Source organism: Pseudophryne corroboree, chromosome 2 (genome assembly GCF_028390025.1).
Source record: "Pseudophryne corroboree isolate aPseCor3 chromosome 2, aPseCor3.hap2, whole genome shotgun sequence".
Lineage (NCBI taxonomy): Eukaryota > Metazoa > Chordata > Amphibia > Anura > Myobatrachidae > Pseudophryne > Pseudophryne corroboree.
Genome location: NC_086445.1, coordinates 449823061 through 449843545, shown reverse-complemented (window position 1 = coordinate 449843545; position 20485 = coordinate 449823061). Strand labels below are relative to the sequence as shown.

Genomic DNA, 20485 nt, shown 5'->3' with positions numbered 1-20485 from the left:
CTATTGAGGCTTCTCAGCCCCATCTGTTGGTATCACAAAAGCGCTCACTGTCACAGGTGCCCCAGTCTGATTCTGATCAGCCTGATGTGGATGATGAAATGGATGAGGACAGCTCTATCCCAAGGGGTGGAGGCCCTTATTTTTGCTGTTAGAGAGGTTCTTCACATACCAGATCAGGAGGCAGAACCGGGTGAGGAGTTGTACTTTAATGTTAGACCAAACACCTCAGCAACTTTTCCTGTGTCTTAAGAGTTAAACGCCCTGTCCAGGGAAGCATGGTTAAACCCTGATGAGGAATTTAAAATTCCTCAGAAGTTTTTAGCTACCTTTCCCCTCCCAGCTGATGGCAGGAAGGTATGGGAAAAACTCCTGTCAGTCGATACGTCTGTGTCCAGACTAAGAAATTGGTACCGCCGGTGTCGGGGGGCTATATCCCGTAAAATTGAGACCACCCTCAAGTCAATTTATATGGCAGCGGGTGTAGCACAGCGCTCCAAAATAGTTTGAGAGTGGATTTCCAGGGCGACTGTTAAGTGGTCTGATACCGTTATTGATGGTTTATACTCTTTGCCCTGGGATGAGGTCATTACTCTGCTGCAAACATACAGGATGCTGCTAATTTTTATGAGCGAGGCTATAAAGGAATTGTGTAAGAGATATGGCCGCACTACTGCTATGGCTGTTTCGGCACGCAGAGCTCTATGGTTACGTCAATGGCTAGTGGACGCTGATTCCAAAAAGGGTGTAGAAAGTCTTCCCTTTACAGGTGATGCCTTGTTTGGGGACAAATTAAATAAATGGTTCTCCCAGGCAATGGGCGGGTAAGTCTGCCATCGGCTGCCCACCCTGCTAGATGTAATTACACAGGATACACCTTGCAATTCTTTCGTGTGGCAAGGTTCAGAGGCCGGGGCATCTCTACCACTCCGAGAGGATATCGTGGTAAGTAGCATAAACCTGCAGCTGCCGCCTCCCTGGACCAGACCACGCCCTGGCGCTAAGCCATCCGCGTGACAGTTGGCCCCAGCAGCAAGGCGATTTTCAGGTAGGTGCTCGCCTTCAACACTTCGCCCACATGTGATTGAAGTCCTGCCGGGATCCTTGGGTGAGGGACCTCTTTACCCAGGGATACCGGCATTTCAAGCACTTCCTCCTCACCAATTTTTCAAATCTGGCTTACCAGTTTTGCCTGCAGTAAAGTTACCTTACAAGAGGCCATTCAAAAACTTTTGCAGACAGGGGTGGTGGTTCTGGAACTTCCTCAGTTACACAACGGGGGTTTTTACTCCAGTCTTTGTCGTTCCAAAACCGGATGGTGTGATGCGACCCATCTCAAACCTGAAGTCTCTAAACCCGTATCTGCAGGTGTTCAAAGTTCAAGATGGAATCCCTGCGGGCAGTTGTGTCCGGTCCAGAGGAGGGGGAATTCTTGGTATTCCTAGATGTCAAGGGTGCTTACCTACACATTCCCATGTGGCCCCCTCATCAGGCTTACCTCAGTTTTTTTGCCATCTTGGACAACCATTTCCAGTTTCAGGCCTTGCCCTTTTGGCCTGTCCACAGCTCCGAGGGTCTTTACCAAGGTCATGGCGGACATTGATGCTGCAACTGCGCATGATGGGAGTCAACATAGTCCCCTACTTGGACGATCTCCTGATAAAGGCTGTGTTCAAGGAGAGTCTTGCACAGCATCAATCTGACGACTCGCCTGCTTACGGATCATGGGTGGATCCTGAATTTCCAAAAATCTCATATAGAACTGACCCAACGTCTTCAGTTCCTGGGAATGAAATTGGATACGATGTCTCGGGTGTTTCTTCCAATGGACAAGGTCTTGGCTATCCAGGCTAAGTTCTGCTCAGTGCTCCATCCTCGCAAGGTGTCAATACATCTTTGCGTACGCTTGCTGGTCAGGATGGTTGCTGCTTACGAGGCTATCCAATGTGGCAGATTTCATGCACGGCTATTTCAGCTGGACAAATGGTCGGGGTCCCACCTTCCTATGCATCAGGAAGTAACCTTATCTCCAAAATCCCGGCTTTCTTCTATTATGGTGGCTGCAAGTTCCTCACCTGATAGAAGGCAGGAATTTCAATATCCACTTGTGGATTCTACTGACAAGATGCCAGCCTCTGGGATGGGGGCTGTGACCCAAGGGGCCCATTTCCAAAGGATATGGTCAGTTCAGGAATCTGCTCTGCTGATTAAACATCCTGGAACTTGGGGCAATTTACAATGCTCTTTTGCAAGCTTCAGGCAGTCCAGGTTCAATTGGACAACGCCACGGCGGTGGCGTACATAAACCGACAAGGGGGAGCAAGAAGCAGAGCGGCGATGCGTCAAGAATACTCGTCTTGGCGGAGGCCAACGCAAGAGCCATCTCTGCCATATTCATTCCAGGAGTGGACAACTGGGAAGCGGACTTACTCAGCAGACACGACCTCCATCCGGGGGAATGGGGCCTACATCCCCAGGTGTTTCAACAGTTAATTCACCAGTGGGGCTGTCCGCAGATAGATCTGATGGCTTCTCGTCTCAACAAGAAGCTATGCAGTTACTGTTCCAGAACGAGGGATCCGCAGGCTGTAGCAGTGGATGCGCTGACGACACCTTGGACGTACCAGTTTGTATACCTGTTCCCTCCTTTACCGCTAATCCCAAGGGTTCTAAAAAGACGAAGAAAGGAAAGTGTTCAAACAATTCTAATTGCCCCGTATTGGCCTTGATGGGAGTGGTACTCTGACCTCCTAACCATGCTTCTGGAGGATCCCTGGCCTCTACCGCTTCAAGACGATCTTCTTTAGCAAGGTCCTTTCATCTATCCAGACTTACAGCGGCTACGTTTGTCGGCTTGTAAATTGAGAGGGAGATTCTAGTAAGAAAGGGTCTTCCCTCCCGGGTTCTTCCCACTATGGTCCAGGCCAGGTAGATGGTTACGTCAAAACATTATCAAATTTGGAAAAAAGTGTTTCCTGGTGTGAAAGTAGAAAGGTTTCTCCCGTGGAATTTAGAATTGGTTGTTTTCTACTTTCCCTGCAAGCGGGAGTGGATGTGGGCTCCATCAAAGTCCAGATTTTGGTGCTCTCTATTTTCTGCCAGAAACAACTAGCCATGTTGTCAGTAGTTCAAACTTTCCTAAAAGGAGTTCTTCATATGCAACCGCCCTTCATACGTCCCGCGGCTCCATGGGGTCTCCATGGGGTCTCAATGTGGTTCTGTCCTTTCTTCAATCGGACTGGTTTGAACCCTTATATAGGGTGGAGTTAATATTTCTCACCTGGAAGACTGTGATGTTATTGGCATTGGTGTCTGTCAGACGTGTCTTTGAATTGGGGGCCTTATCCTGTAAGAGCGCTTATTTGATTTTTCATGAAGACAGGGCGGAACTCGGGACCCGTCCTCGGTTTTTGCCAAAAGTGGTTTCAGCTTTTCATATCAATCAACCCATTGTGGTTCCGGTGTTGGCAGACGCATCTATTGGACGTGAGGGCTCTGAAGATTTATGTCAAGAGGACGGCTCGTCGTCTGAAATCTGATTCACGGTTTGTACTTTATGATGACACCAAGATTGCTTAGAAGCCAGACGACCAATCAATTGCTCGTTTGCTCAGGTTGACAATTCAACAGGCCTATACTTTGATGGCTCTGCCTTTGCCGACATCTATTTAGGCCCATTCGACGAGGTCTGTGGACTCTTCCTGGGCGACTGCCCGGGGTGATTTGGCCTTACAGTTGTGCCGAGCTGCTGCTTCGTCTGGTTCGAACACTTTTGTGAAGTTCTAGCGGTTCGACACCTTGGCCAAGGATGACCTTCAGTTTGGTCAGGCAGTTTTACAGGGGTCTCGGCACTCTCCCACCCGTTTGGGACTTCCCCCATGGTACTAAAGTACAGTTCCCCAGTATCCACTAGGATGTTAGAGAAAATAGGAATTTTATACCTACCGGTAATTCCTTTTCTCGTAGTCCGTAGTGGATACTGGGAGCCCGCCTCAGTGCTTTGATTCCTGCTTACCTGTGTGTAAGTTTTTGTTTGGCCCGTCGTTGCAGTCCCATTCTGTTAGGACAGCTGTGCTATCCTGGTTAGGTTGGTGTTGCTATCCTCTGTTTTGGTTAGTGCCCTCCTTTCGGTTATGGTTGTGTGTTGGCTTAGTGCCTTACCGCTGTTGTACCTGTTTTCTTCTCTCGTGGGATGTCCATCTCCTCGGGCACAGTTTCCTAGACTGAGTCTGGTAGGAGGAACATAGAGGGGTGGAGCCAGCACACACACTAAAGGTTTTAAAGTGCCAGGCTCCAGTGGACCTAATCTATACCCATGGTACTAAAGTACAGTTCCCCAGTATCCACTACGGACTACGAGAAAAGGAATTACCGGTAGGTATTCCTATTTTCTTTCTGCTGCTGATTCCTCTCCTCTCCCAATGCAGCCAAGCATCTGACTAGTCGTCCTCATTACTTTGTTACATTGCTTACCTGCCTTTAAGTCACCTGAAATAGTGACGCCTAGATCCCTTTCCTCCTCAGTAGTTTCCAGTATAGTGCCATTAATACTATATTTAGCCTTTGGATTTTTGAGACCCAAGTGCATGATTTCAATTTTTTTGGCATTAAACTGTAATTGCCACTCTTGACCATTCCTCTAGTCTAACTAGAGCCTCAATCATTTGTTTAACCCCACCTGGTGTGTCTACCCTGTTGCATACCTTTTGTGTCCTCTGCAAAATGGCATACTTTCCCTTTTAACCTAGTCGGTGGCATGCCTGGAAAACTTCGGCTGGGGGGCGGGCTTAGCAGTAAAATACATTATGCTGATTCCCGGGCGCTGCAAGGTGCTCCTGTGAGTGCACTCCATTTACCACAACTCACAACAAACAAGATCTTATCCATTCAATAATCCTAGAATCAAATCCCAAGCTTTCAAGTTGATTTAAGCTAGCCATACATCAGACCAACTTTTCTCCAACACTCCAAACTTCCAACCATCCAACTTGTCTGTTCAACTAAAACAGTGCCCCATACATCTCACCAACTTTTTACCAGTGCTCCACACATCTAACCAACTTTTCATCAGACCAACCAACCTTCCAACTTCTGTCCAACTTGTGATGTCACCGAAGTAGGCGGACAGTGCCTTCCTACAGTTCTTCAGTTTTGTTTTGTTTTTTTCATTTCAAAACATGCAGAATTGTCTTTTTTTCAGTGAAACTGGGCTTTTCTTTCACCACCATACATTTATTAGATTTACTTGTTTTTATACTGAACTATGGATATACCAGCATGGTTGGGCTGCCAAGGCAAATTAGATAGATAGATAGATATATATATATATATATATATATATATATATATATATATATATATATATATATATATATCTATCAGATGTAGATATTCGGCACTCCCAATGTAGTAAAATGTACAGCTTGCCTGGTGCCCTCCTGAGCTTCAAAAAGCAAACATATCACAAACGATAGGCGGCACTCTAGGACTTTTCAAAAATCAAGAACATACGTGACCCTGTTCTGACAGCTTAACGTTTCGGTTTCGGTCATTTTCAATCCGCCACACTTTGCTGGCGGAATCTAATAAAAAAATTTAAAAACATGTTTTTTTGGGTGGGTAATAGCATATCTATTTATATTAGAAGGGATTAGGTACTTGGTTTGTCTTTTTTGGAGGCACAAGTATTTATATATTTTTTAAAAGATTATTATTATTATTATTATTTTTAAATGGAATGGGAAAAACCTAAAAAAAAATTGCGTGGGGTCCCCCCTCCAAAGCATAACCAGCCTCGGGCTCTTCGAGCCGGTCCTGGTTCTAAAAATCCGGGGGGAAAACGGACAGGGGATCCCCCGTATTTTTAAAACCAGCACCGGGCTCTGCGCCTGGTGCTGGTGCAAAAAATACGGGGGACAAAAAGAGTAGGGGTCCCCCGTATTTTTTACACCAGCATCGGGCTCCACTAGCTGGACAGATAATGCCACAGCCGGGGGTCACTTTTATACAGTGCCCTGCGGCCGTGGCATTAAATATCCAACTAGTCACCCCTGGCCGGGGTACTCTGGGGGAGTGGGGACCCCTTCAATCAAGGGGTCCCCCTCCCCAGCCACCCAAGGGCCAGGGGTGAAGCCCGAGGCTGTCCCCCCCATCCAAAGGCTGCGGATGGGGGGCTGATAGCCTTGAGAAAATTAAAAGAATATTGTTTTTTTCAGTAGTACTACAAGTCCCAGCAAGCCTCCCCGCAAGCTGGTACTTGGAGAACCACAAGTACCAGCATGCGGGAGAAAAACGGGCCCGCTGGTACCTGTAGTTCTAATGGAAAAAAAATACCCAAATAAAAACAGGAGACACACACCGTGACAGTAAAACTTTATTTAACACATGTCGACACATACATACTTACCTATGTTGACACGAAGCAGTCGGTCCTCTTCTCCAAGTAGAATCCACGGGTACCTGAAAATAAAAGATAATTATACTCACCTGATCCAGGGTCCAGATTATAATCCACGTACTTGGCAAAACAACAAACCGAACACCCGGACCAAACGGACTGAAAGGTGTCCCATGTTTACACATGGGAACCCTTTCCACGAATGCAGAGACACCCCGGTCACAGCTGTCACAGAAGTGTCTCTTCAGCCAATCAGGAAGCGCCACTCCGTGGCACTCACCTGATTGTCTCCGTGCGCGTCTGAAGTGACAGAAGGCTTGCGGAGGGGGGCCGCGGGGGGGGGGGGGGGGGGTGAATTAGCGGTGCGGGAGCCGGTGCGGGCGGAGGGAGGCTGGGGGGGGGGGGGGGGCGGATTGCCGGTGCGGGCTGGAGCTGGCCCTGGTGGTGGTGAGGGGGAAGGGGTGCCGCGATCTTGGGGGGCAGTGACTGCAGGAGGGGAGCAGAGGTCCCGCGATCGCTGGTGATATGCGGGGGGTGCCGCGATCGTGGATGATATGCGGGGGGTGCCGAGATCGCGGGTGATATGCGGGGGTGCCGCGATCGTGGGTGATATGCGGGGGTGCCGCGATCGTGGGTGATATGCGGGGGGTGCCGCGATCGCGGGTGGGGTGCGGGGGGTGCCGCGATTGCGGGTAAGCTGCGGAGGGGTGCCGCGATTGCGGGTAAGCTGCGGAGGGGTGCCGCGATTGCGGGTAAGCTGCGGAGGGGTGCCGCGATTGTGGGTAAACTGCGGGGGGTGCCGCGATTGTGGGTAAACTGCGGGGGGTGCCATGATTGCGGGTAAGTTGGGGGGGTGCCGCGATTGCGGGTAAGCTGCGGGGGGTGCCGCGATCGCGGGTGGGGTGCGGGGGGGTGCCGCGATCGCGGGTGGGGTGCGGGGGTGCCGCGATCGCGGGTGGGGTGCGGTGGGTGCCGCGATTGCGGGTAAGTTGCGGGGGGTGCCGCGATTGCGGGTAAGCTGCGGAGGGGTGCCGCGATTGTGGGTAAACTGCGGGGGATGCCATGATTGCGGGTAAGTTGCGGGGGGTGCCGCGATTGCGGGTAAGCTGCGGGGGGTGCCGTGATCACGGGTGGGGTGCGGGGGGTGCCGCGATCGCGGGTGGGGTGCGGGGGTGCCGCAACCGCAGGTGGGGTGCGGGGGTGCCGCAACCGCAGGTGGGGTGCCAGTGATCGGGGGTGGCGTGCGTGGGTGCAGCAATCATGGGTGGGGTGCGGGGGGTGCCGCGATCGTGGGGTATCGCGGGAGGGGTGCCACTGCTGGGTGTCCTGTGACAGCGGCAGCAGTGATGTGCTACCGTAGCTGCCGCTGCACCTCCTCCCGCTCCGCCGCCGCTCCACGGGGACCCGCTGTGACGGGGCAGCCCGGCAGCAGTGATGAACTGCCGCAGCTGCCCCTGCACCTCCTCCCGCTCCGCCGCCGCTCCATGGGGACCCGCTGTGACAGGGGCAGCCCGGCAGCAGTGATGAACTGCCGCAGCTGCCCCTGCACCTCCTCCCGCTCTGCCGCCGCTCCACGGGGTCCCACTGACAGGGGCAGCCCGGCAGCAGTGATGACCTGCCGCAGCTGCCCCTGAACCTCCCGGCTCGTGCTGCCCAGTAGGCAGTGATCGGGAAGAAGTAGGCGGACACTGCTGGTCAGTGTCCGCCTGCTTATCGTTCAGTTGGGGGGAAAGTTTCCCCTACACCTGAACGATTAGTTGGGAAAATCAAACAGGTTTGATTTTCCCAACTAGTTGGACAGACCGTTTCTGGCCGTTTTTCAGCGTGTGGGAGCAAACGGCTGATAATCGTTTGCTCCCACACACTGCCAGATTATCGTTCCAACCAGCCAACTAGTTGGCTGGTTGGAACGATATCTTCCTGATGTATGGCCAGCTTTAGCAGTCTGCGATGTGGAACAGTGTCAAAAGCCTTACTAAAGTCTAGATAAGCTATATCCATGGCAGTGACCTGTTCTGTCCTCCCCTGCCCCCCCAGGGAGTCCATGCTGTTTGGGATCCTGCAAACTGCTGTATTTGAGATGGTCTACAATTCATTTTAAGAGTGTTTCCATTAATTTCACTACTTCTGATGCAAGACTCACTGGTCTGTAGCCTCTTCCTTGCTTCCACTGTTGTGCAGTGGGACTGCGTTCGCTCTTTTCCAGTCCTCTGGAATTACTCCTGTAGCTAATGACTGGTTGAATTATTCTGTCAATTGCGCTACCAGCACCTCTTCAAGTTATTTTAGTATCCTTTGATGGATCCCATCTGGCCCCATAGATTTGTTCACTTTCAACTTTGAGAGTTCTGTTAGGACATTCTCCTCTGTAAATGTACTTGTTTCATTTTCCTGAATATCCCTGAAATTTAACACTGCCGTGGCCCCTTCCCCTCTCTTTCAGTAGTGAATACTGCGTAAAAATAATTAGTGATCTGCTATTACATTGTCTCCCTCAACAAGACTCCCAGTCTGTCTTTTAGTTTTATTATTCCGCCCTTTATTTTCTCCTTTCGCTTATATACCTAAAATAAAAATAAAATTTTGCCTTCTTTACCCACTGACTGGGCCATTTTCTCCTCAGCTTGTGCCTTTGCACATCTGAATAACTTCTTAGTCTTCTAGTAAGAGATCTCTGTCACGGGGCCGTGCATCGCTATCGCTGTGGGTGGTACACACGAGTGATCTGTGCTTAAAATCTAAGCAATCTAGCCAGATTGCTTAGATTTTAAGCATAGATCTCTCCGTGAGTACCCCCTTTAAGTATTAGGTCTAATATTGCATCTTTACGAGTGGGCTCCCTCACCAATTGGTGGAGGGATTCTCTCTGAGAGGAATATAAAATGTCCCTACTTCTAACGGCACTAGCAACAGACACCTCCCAGTTTAGGAAGATGCAATAGGTTCTTGTCCAGTTCCTCTTCCTGCCCTGTTGGCCTGTATATCACGTCAATATGAATAATAGACTTCTCCCCTGTTTCTATGGTCACTCAAAGGGCCACAGTTTTTTTTTCTTCAATACTTTGTATTAAGGTAGTATTTATGCATTTTATTTTACTTATTTTTTTACATACATTGCTACCCCTCCTCCGATTTTTTTTTTTTCTTCAATTCTGTCCTTCCTAAATAAAGTGTATCCCGGTATAGCCATGTCCCAGTCATGATTTTCATTGCACCATGACTCTGTAATTGCCACAATATCTAGATGATCCCTTGTCATTAATGCAGTTAGTTCTGGGATTTTATTTCCTAAGCTCCTAGCATTTGCACACATAGCTTTTAGAGTTTTGTTTTGTGCTTTTTCTGTTCCTAGCTATGTTATGCTCGGGTGTGGTATGGAGAGTCGACAGTAAGTAGATCGACATGGTTCTAGGTTGACAGGGACTCTAGGTTGACATGAGTTTTTTTTTTCCCCCCCCCACCTTTTTTGGTGTCGTTTTCTTCGTAAAGTGACCGGGAACTCCAATTAGTGTACGGTGTCCTCTTGCCATGCTTTGGGCAAGGTGCCTCGCTGCTCTCTGCACAGGTTACCGTTCCCAGTTGTAGTCCACGTGGATTGTAAAGTATGAAAGTTTAAAAAAACGAAGAAAAAATGAAATGTCGACCTAGAGACCGGATACCGTTTTTCTCTCTGCCTATATGTTTGTTTGGTTTTGATCTGAATTATCTTCTGTTGCTGTGGATATGTGTCCTATTCCCTTTGCCTGCAGAAACAATACCTCTGTGTTGGGGGAGCAGATTGCTTTATCCCTATTTGGTTCACTGCCCCCCTATGTTAGTTTGGATACTTCATCAAGAACTATTTAAACTGTTAAGTTAGTATTCTCGTTCCCCTTGAAGATGGGTGCAGGCCGTCACTTTAGTATAAACTGCTATCTTGCCAGATGGTGTGATTATGGTCTACAAATCCAAATCTCTCCTCATTGCACCATTACTTTAGCCAAACATTGAAGTTTCTGATGCAATGAGTTTGGTCTTCCCCTCTGTGTACTGGCAATACTTCTAATAAAGTTAGTGGTTGCCACCTGCTTCAGAGCAGTCCCTAACTTCCTAAATTCAGCTTTTCATCATTCTATCTGTTGAGCGCCTTGAGTCCTACTGAAGAAAGTACACTGTATAAATAAAAGTATTTCACCAAGCAAGCCTACTTAAGATGCCCATTATCCACCCAGTTGAGAAAATACGGTCTTTTTTGCCACAAACGACTCCCTTCTGTGCCTTCCCTCTCCTCCTTCCTTCGCCGATCATGACTTTGAATGCAAAATCTACACATCTGTCAGTAAATCTGTTACCTCACATCTACCTTATCCAATCACATACATGACCTTGAGCATTCAGGCTTCAACCCTTCATTGAGAATGTACTCAAGTGACCAGTTGAAGGTTCACTTCTCCCCACTCTTTTCACAGCACTATTAGCTCACGGTTCACCGCCTACATTTCTGAATGCTCCCTCATGGTCTCATTTGCAAACCCACCAGCTCCTCCACTCACTCTGGGGTTCTTTGAGACTTTTTTTACTTGGCGGTCTGTTTTTTTTCTTTTCCTTTGATGTCCTAGTGGATGCTGGGGACTCCGTAAGGACCATGGGGAATAGACGGGCTCCGCAGGAGACTGGGCACTCTAAAAGAAAGATTAGGTACTATCTGGTGTGCACTGGCTCCTCCCTCTATGCCCCTCCTCCAGACCTCAGTTAGAATCTGTGCCCGGCCAGAGCTGGATGCACCTAGTGGGCTCTCCTGAGCCTGCTAGTAAAGAAAGTATTTGTTAGGTTTTTTATTTTCAGTAAGATCTGCTGGCAACAGACTCACTGCTACGTGGGACCGAGGGGAGAGAAGCAAATGTACCTGTTCACAGCTAGGTTGCGCTTCTTAGGCTACTGGACACCATTAGCTCCAGAGGGTTCGAACACAGGCAAAGGTCCTCGGTCGTCCGTTCCCGGAGCCGCGCCGCCGTCCCCCTCGCAGAGCCAGAAGATCAGAAGTTGGTGATGAAATCGGCGGCTGAAGACTCCTGTCTTCATTAAGGTAGCGCACAGCACCGCAGCTGTGCGCCATTGCTCCCACTGCACACCACACACTCCGGTCACTGTAGGGTGCAGGGCGCTGAGGGGGCGCCCTGGGCAGCAATAAGAATACCTTTGGCATAAAAAAGACACACAATACAGTCTGTGACTGTATATGTGTAAAACCCCCGCCATTTTTTAGTCAGAAACAGCGGGACAGAAGCCCGCCGCTGAGGGGGCGTGGCCTTCTTCCTCAGCACACCAGCGCCATTTCTCTTCACAGCTCCGCTGGAAGGACGCTCCCCAGGCTCTCCCCTGCAGTCTCCTGGCACTAAGAGGGTAAAAAGAGAGGGGGGCACAAATTTAGGCAAAAGGTGTATTGATACATAAGGCTATTGGGAAAAATTCACTTCTGCTAGTGTGTATCCCTGTGTATATAGCGCTGTGGTGTGTGCTGGCATACTCTTTCTCTGTCTCCCCATAGACCTTGTGGGGTCCTGTCCTCAGTCAGAGCATTCCCTGTGTGTGTGCTGTGTCGGTAAGGCTGTGTCGACATTGTTGATGAGGAGGGTTACGTGGAGGCGGAGCAAGTGCAGATAAATGTGGTGTCGCCCCCGTCGGTGCCGACACCTGATTGGATGGATATGTGGAAGGTCTTAAATGACAATGTAAACTCATTACATAAGAGATTTGATTATGTTGCTGCCGGGGGACAGCCGGGCTCTCAACCCGGGCCTGCCCAGGCGCCTCAGAAGCAGTCAGCGTCTCAAAAACGCCCACTATCTCAGTTGGTTGACACAGATGTCGGCACGGAGTCCGACTCCAGCGTCGACGAGGATGAGGCACTATTACAGCCCAAAATGACTAAGGCCATCCGATACATGATTATTGCAATGAAAAATGTATTACACATTTCAGAGGCTGACCCTGTCCCTGACAAGAGGGTAAATATGTTTGGGGAGAAAAAGCAGCCAGTGACTTTTCCCCCGTCACATGAATTAAATGAGTTCTGTGAAGAAGCGTGGTCTTCCCCTGATAAGAAAGTGGTGATTCCCAAGAGAATACTAATGGCGTACCCTTTCCCGCCAACGGATAGGTTACGCTGGGAATCCTCCCCTAGGGTTGACAAGGCCCTGACGCGCTTATCTAAAAGAGTGGCCCTGCCGTCTCAGGATACGGCCGCCCTAAAGGAATCTGCGGATAGGAAGCAGGAAGGTATCTTGAAGTCTGTGTATACACACTCTGGTACTCTACTGAGACCGGCTATTGCTTCAGCTTGGATGTGCAGTGCTGTTGCAGCATGGACAGATACTCTGTCAGAGGGGTTGGATACCCTGGACAGGGATACCGTACTGCTAACACTTAGCCATATTAAAGATGTCGTCCTATATATGCGGGATGCCCAGAGGGACATTTGCCTGCTGGGCTCTCGAATAAATGCAATGTCCATTTCTGCCAGGAGGGTCTTATGGACTCTGCAATGGACAGGGGTTGCCGACTCTAAAAAAACACATGGAGGTTTTGCCTTATAAGGGTGAGGAATTGTTTGGGGACGGTCTCTCGGACCTCGTATCCACAGCGACAGCTGGAAAGTCTACTTTCTTGCCACAGGTTTCCTCACAGCCTAAGAAAGCACCGTATTACCAAATGCAGTCCTTTCGTTCTCAAAAAAGCAAGAGAGTCAGAGGTGCATCCTTTCTTGCCAGAGGCAGGGGTAGAGGAAAGAAGCTGCACCATGCAGCCAGTTCTCAGGAACAAAAGTACTCCCCTGCTTCCACTAAGTCCACCGCATGAAGCTGGGGCTCGACAGGCGGAGCCAGGAGCGGTGGGGGCGCGTCTCCGAAATTTCTGCAACCAGTGGGTTTGCTCACAAGTGGATCCTTGGGCTATACAAATTGTATCTCAGGGATACAAGCTGGAATTCGAAGTGACGCCCCCTCACCGTTACCTAAAATCCGCCTTGCCAGCTTCTCCCACGGGGAGGGAGATAGTCCTGACTGCTATTCACAAGCTGTACCTCCAGCAAGTGATAATAATGGTACCCCCCCTTCAGCAGGGAAGGGGTTACTATTCCACACTGTTTGTGGTACCGAAACCGGACGGTTCGGTAAGACCCATTCTAAATTTAAAATCCTTGAACATTTACATGAAAAAGTTCAGGTTCAAAATGGAATCGCTCAGAGCGGTCATTGCCAGCCTGGAAGAGGGGGATTTTATGGCATCTCTGGACATCAAGGATGCGTACTTGCATGTCCCCATTTATCCGCCTCACCAGGAGTACCTCAGGTTTGTGGTACAGGACTGTCATTACCAATTCCAGACGTTGCCGTTTGGTCTATCCACGGCACCGAGAGTCTTTACCAAGGTAATGGCGGAGATGATGGTACTTCTCCGGAAGCAAGGAGTTACAGTTATCCCGTACTTGGACGATCTCCTCATAAAGGCGAGGTCCAGAGAGCAGTTGTTGGTCAGCGTAGCGCACTCTCAGGAAGTGTTGCTACGGCACGGCTGGATTCTGAATATTCCAAAGTCGCAGCTGATTCCTACGACGCGTCTGCCCTTCCTGGGCATGATTCTGGACACAGAACAGAAGAAGGTATTTCTCCCGGAGGAGAAGGCTCAGGAGTTAGTGACCATTGTCAGGGATCTCCTGAAACCAAAGCAGGTGTCGGTGCATCACTGCACGCGAGTCCTGGGAAAGATGGTAGCGTCATACGAAGCCATTCCTTTCGGCAGGTTCCATGCCAGGATCTTTCAGTGGGATCTGTTGGACAAGTGGTCCGGATCGCATCTTCAAATGCATCGGCTGATCGCCCTGTACCCGAGGGCCAGGGTGTCTCTTCTGTGGTGGCTGCAGAGTGCTCATCTTCTCGAGGGCCGCAGGTTCGGCATACAGGACTGGGTCCTGGTGACCACGGATGCAAGCCTCCGCGGATGGGGGGCAGTCACTCAGGGAAGAAACTTCCAGGGGCTGTGGTCAAGTCAGGAGACTCGTCTGCACATAAACATACTGGAATTAAGGGCCATATACAACGCCCTGAGTCAAGCAGAGCCCCTGCTTCGAGACCAACCAGTGCTGATTCAGTCAGACAACATCACTGCAGTCGCCCATGTAAACCGACAGGGCGGCACAAGAAGCAGGGTGGCGATGGCGGAAGCCACAAGGATTCTTCGTTGGGCGGAGAATCACGTGCAAGCACTGTCAGCAGTGTTCATTCCGGGAGTGGACAACTGGGAAGCAGACTTCCTCAGCAGGCACGACCTCCACCCGGGAGAGTGGGGACTTCATCAACAAGTCTTCGAGCAGATTGCAAATCGGTGGGAACGGCCACAGGTGGACATGATGGCGTCCCGCCTAAACAAAAAGCTAAAAAAATATTGCGCCAGGTCAAGGGACCCTCAGGCGCTAGCTGTGGACGCACTGGTAACTCCGTGGGTGTTCCAGTCGGTATATGTGTTTCCTCCTCTTCCTCTCATACACAAGGTACTGAGAATAGTAAGAAAAAGGGGAGTGAGAACGATACTCATTGTTCCGGATTGGCCAAGAAGTACTTGGTACCCAGAACTGCAAGAGATGGTCACAGAGGACCCATGGCCTCTGCCTCTCAGACAGGACCTGTTGCAGCAGGGGCCCTGTCTGTTCCAAGACTTACCGCGGCTGCGTTTGACGGCATGGCGGTTGAACGCCGGATCCTAGCGGAAAAGGGTATACCGGATGAAGTAATTCCTACGCTGATGAGAGCTAGGAAGGATGTGACAGCAAAGCATTATCACCGCATATGGCGGAAATATGTTGCTTGGTGTAAGGCCAGGAAGGCCCCTACAGAGGACTTCCAGTTGGGTCGTTTTCTGCATTTCCTACAGTCAGGTGTGACTATGGGCCTCAAATTAGGGTCCATAAAGGTTCAGATCTCGGCCCTATCCGTTTTCTTTCAAAAAGAACTGGCTTCACTGCCTGAGGTTCAGTCGTTTGTAAAGGGAGTGCTGCATATTCAGCCTCCTTTTGTGCCACCAGTGGCACCTTGGGATCTTAACGTTGTGTTGGATTTCCTGAAATCCCACTGGTTTGAGCCACTTAAGACCGTGGAGCTAAAATATCTCACGTGGAAAGTGGTCATGCTATTGGCCTTAGCTTCGGCTAGGCGTGTGTCAGAATTGGCGGCTTTGTCATGTAAAAGCCCATATCTGATCTTCCATATGGACAGGGCAGAATTGAGGACTCGTCCCCAATTTCTCCCTAAGGTGGTATCATCGTTTCATTTGAACCAACCTATTATGGTGCCTGCGGCTACTAGGGACTTGAAGGATTCCAAGTTGCTGGACGTAGTCCGGGCTTTGAAAATGTATGTTTCCAGAACGGCGGGAGTCAGAAAGTCTGACTCGCTGTTTCTTCTGTATGCAGCCAACAAGGTTGGCGCTCCTGCTTCGAAGCAGACTATTGCTCGCTGGATCTGTAGCACGATTCAGCTGGCTCACTCTGCGGCTGGATTGCCGCATCCAAAATCAGTAAAAGCCCATTCCACAAGGAAGGTGGGCTCTTCTTGGGCGGCTGCCCGAGGGGTCTCGGCTATACAGCTTTGCCGAGCTGCTACTTGGTCGGGTTCAAACACATTTGGTAAGTTCTACAAGTTTGATACTCTGGCTGAGGAGGACCTTGAGTTTGCTCATTCGGTGCTGCAGAGTCGTCCGCACTCTCCCGCCCGTTTGGGAGCTTTGGTATAATCCCCATGGTCCTTACGGAGTCCCCAGCATCCACTAGGACGTCAGAGAAAATAAGAATTTACTCACCGTTAATTCTATTTCTCGTAGTCCGTAGTGGATGCTGGGCGCCTGTCCCAAGTGCGGACTTCTTCTGCAATACGTGTATATAGTTATTGCTTACTAAAGGGTTATTGTTATGAGCCATCCGTTGATTGAGGCTCAGTTGTTGTTCATACTGTTAACTGGGTATGGTTATCACAAGTTATACGGTGTGATTGGTGTGGCTGGTATGAGTCTTACCCTGGATTCCAAATCCATTCCTTGTAGTGTCAGCTCTTCCGGGCACAGTTTCCCTAACTGAGGTCTGGAGGAGGGGCATAGAGGGAGGAGCCAGTGCACACCAGATAGTACCTAATCTTTCTTTTAGAGTGCCCAGTCTCCTGCGGAGCCCGTCTATTCCCCATGGTCCTTACGGAGTCCCCAGCATCCACTACGGACTACGAGAAATAGAATTACCGGTGAGTAAATTCTTATTTTTTTATCTTTGTGCCTCTTCTCTTTGAATGGATATACTCCCTTTTATTTTCCACTACCACCTCCTTGTCTGTAAGACAAATATCTCTACTGTGACCACTGCTATATTGTCCCATGTATCCAGCTTGCCCCTCTGTCGTCTGTACCTGGATACCCAGTGCTGCCTGTAGCTTAATAGTCCAAAATGCAGTTAGTCACCCTTACCCTCCACCTCCTTATGTTACAACCCCTCTTCAGATTTTCTTTTATAGTTTATCATTTTACTATCTCCCCTGTTCACTTTGTCCACTGTGTCATTTGTGACTCTGTCCTGAGATTCAAGCAACATTTAATCTCTTGTGCAGTGTTTTCACAGCCTCCTTCAAAACATTGCCATAATATACTACTTTCCCACTTTTGATGTTACCAAAGCTCTTATCCTTTTTTTCTGATTTTATTTCCTGCCTCGACTATTGCCAGTCTTAAATGTCATGCAAAGACTGATCTTCCTCTTTCGCTGCTGGATATCCCTTGTTCCTCAGCATATCCCTGCACTGGTTGTCCATTCTCCCTAAAATTAATTGTTTCTTGACTTCAACTCTCTACCTTTATATCGATCTGCCTTAGTCACAATATGCACTCCCATTTACCCTTTGACCTTCACCTCTCCTTTCTGGTAACCACCTCTTCTCTTAGCTGCTTCTTACTAATGGAACTCTCTACCCTGCCTGACCACTTTTTCAAAACTCCTTTTCACTGTAGCCATCCTACTACCCACTACGTTTTGCATGTTTCAGCTTCAGTCCCTCTGACTCACTTTAGCTTCTGTTGTCTCTGCATTGGTCTCTTTAGACTGCATGAGTTCATGAGTAGGGCACACTACACTTTCTCATGTCTAAACATGCTTCATTTATATAGACTGTACTTGCTCTTTTTATGTGAAATTGTGTATTGTATGATCTGCAGTGGCATTATCTAATGCTGCAGTGTTTGTAGTTGAATACTGGTGAGTTCAACTACAGTATTTGAATACAAACTGCACAAATAGTTTTATTAAGCAAAGAATCGCATATATACTACATTAATGCCTACAGGGAGCTATCAACATTGCTTAATGTATTGGACCACTTTTTTGTTTTGTTTTGTGCAGAAGAAAGAGCACAGAGACCACGGCTTCAGCTTAAACCCAGGACGGTTGCAACCCCACTGAATCAAGTAGCCAATCCACACTCTGCAATCTTTGGTGGAGCCAAACCCAGAGTGGAAGGTGCACCAAAAGAAAAGGAATGAGCCAAAGGTTGGGAGGGACAGAGGAAGAGAGTAACCTGGTCTCTCTGGAACATCAACCCTGCAGTTACCATTCCTGCCTCCTGACATTCACTCCTCCTTTCCCTCCTGTCTGAAACTGAACACTGAGCTTGTGAATGCATGTCAGCTGTTAACAAGTGGTTTTTAGTACGTTCTCTGCTTTTCTGTATCTAGTAACCTGCATTGTGCTGTTGCCACCTCTATTTCTCTCGTCCTGCAGGGATGCCTCTTCCAAAAAAAAATGGAATTAATTTTGGACTAGGGAGATGAATTGCAATTTCTTCAATTTTCCGTTTCTATTTTAATTTGAGGGCTCATGTGTTATTGAGTTAACATTTTGTTTCCCTTGAGTTTCGTGTTTTGCTTCACCTCTGACCTGCATGTTCCGTTCTGTATTGCCAAGACTCTGAGATGGTGAAACCTGGCATGTGTTCTGTGCCATGGATGTTAAGAGACGGCATTGTAAATTTCACATGACTAGGGATTTTTTGGCTTTAAGCCACATGTCTAGTCATACTTTAAAATGTTCTCCAAAACCTGAATAGACAACCTTGCTGTAAAGTGCACGTAATGTACAAAACACAAGGTGATTACTTTACATTAAAAATAAAGAAATAAGTTAGTTTCAGCATGCAAGCTCACACTAACTAATTTTCCTAGTAAAAATTTTATGTTGCGTAATATTTTTAACATTAAAGCCTGTGGGTTATTTCATTTCTCCAAATGAAGTCAGCCTTAAATATACTGCTTTTTCTGCAGTTGGTTAGTGTACACTTGAAACACTTTCAGCACATTTACAGTTCTTCACTTGCAGTGCTAATTGCTCCATGAGTGTCTGTTCTTTTTTTCTTTTTAGTTGTTGTGTGTTTTTTAGATCTTGAACATTTGTGCTGGTGGCTCTTCTTGTGTAGATAACAGAGCTTTATGCACTTATGGCTTCAGGTTCATTCCTCGCCAGATATGTTCTTTGGTCTCAAGTGATCTGTGGCAGCTCCCCACCATCCCTTTCCCTTAGTATAGAAGGTAGATTCCAAACTTGGCACAGAGCTCACTGCTTAGGATTTAATGCCGGCCGCTTTCTCTGTAACTGGTGGCTGTGACAGCGTGTTGCAGGCAGCCCTTGCAGACAAAGGTAAGACTAGTATTATAACAGAATTGAGTAAAAAAAAAAAAAAGAGAAATCTGGCAATTAATATTTATCTCCAGTGTCTCAGCATATCACATCCTTTTCACTTGCCTTCCTTTTTCTCCATTCTCAGCGTTGATAAGAACCATTTGTCTAACACTAGTATATAAAATAGGACATGCTTTGTGTGGTAATATAAAGATGAAAAATCCATTACTTCAGATTAATCTAGATATATTTACATCTGTGTGATGACAGAACAAAGAACTTCACAACTGGTCTAAACATTTGACTTTACAATGGTATTTCCACACACTAAACGTTCTGCTTAATGACAGAAAGTGCATATATGGACATGGTATTTTGTGGAAGATCTTTTAAATAAAAGGAAAAACTCAATTAAATGGTGCTTCATTTTGTGATTTTTCTCCAGCATATATGCTTTAGCCTCTAATCAATAATGGGGTTTTGGAAATTGCAGTGTGTTTTATATTCTGTGGGAGGATGTCCTTGATTTATGATGGTTTACACTGGGTAAGTAGCACTTTACAATTCGCAATAATGTGAGTACAGTACAGCGAGATACAAACTCTATTGCAAGCTGTTTTGGGCTTGACCACAGTGCACCTTCTCTGTGTCGCTTTGTAGACACTGCAGTGACTAACCAAAGACCAGCGTGTTAGTCTACATGAGGAAGCAGCATGGTGAATGAAGAGTGATCAAAGGTATTTAAAAGGCCCATATTAATTAGCTGCAATGTGCTGGCCTTGCACAGTGACGTTTTCTTTAGGCCCCCCCCATAGTAAATACTGAACAGAGATAAAAGTTAAGAGGTCTGAAGACAGGATTCTGGGTGTTTATATTTCTTTTGGGGTTGATGGTTCTGAGATAAAACAGCTTTGAAATCTTGTGTTATGAGCCTCGTGCAGATTAGGCACATGTGGCTTTTCTAGCCCATCAAACAATAGCTATAGCTTCTGTCAGAGAAATGCACAAGGTCTACGAGGAAAGCATTACATTTACAGATGTATGCATTGTTTGACCTTGTCGGAGAAAATGTGTAATGTCCACTTAACGGATGTGGTTCAGCTACAGGAAGTTAGTCTCTTAGCTTTTGTACCAGACTCCTAAAATTAGTCATTTAGAATGGGACGTCGGTAATTAAACACCTAAAAACAAGTAAGTACAGTTTAAGTCTGTAAAAGAATTTAACTCCTGTTTGATTTTTGTGAGCTTTTAAATGGCACTGCATGCAAGTAGAAAACATTTTAATGTTGGGTCAAGTTTATAGATAATGGACAAAAGATTTTACCTTGAACAATCTACGTTACACCTAAAGCTACACATGCTATTCATGAAATGACGACATATAGAATTAGGAATTTTTGTTCTGCCCCAGT

The 20485-nt window shown here is 47.9% G+C and overlaps 1 protein-coding gene across 5 annotated transcripts in view; it reads left to right on the top strand.

Moving 5' to 3' along the window:
• The window catches only part of EIF4H (eukaryotic translation initiation factor 4H), a 187531-nt gene extending 168042 nt beyond the window's left edge, over positions 1-19489 (top strand). For all 5 annotated transcript variants that reach the window (XM_063953713.1, XM_063953711.1, XM_063953715.1 and 2 more), the window contains one exon: positions 17802-19489. In XM_063953713.1, the coding sequence (XP_063809783.1) occupies positions 17802-17941 (140 nt within the window). In that variant the 3' untranslated portion in view covers positions 17942-19489. The remainder of the gene's footprint in view (positions 1-17801) is intronic.
• Positions 19490-20485: the final 996 nt, after the last annotated feature.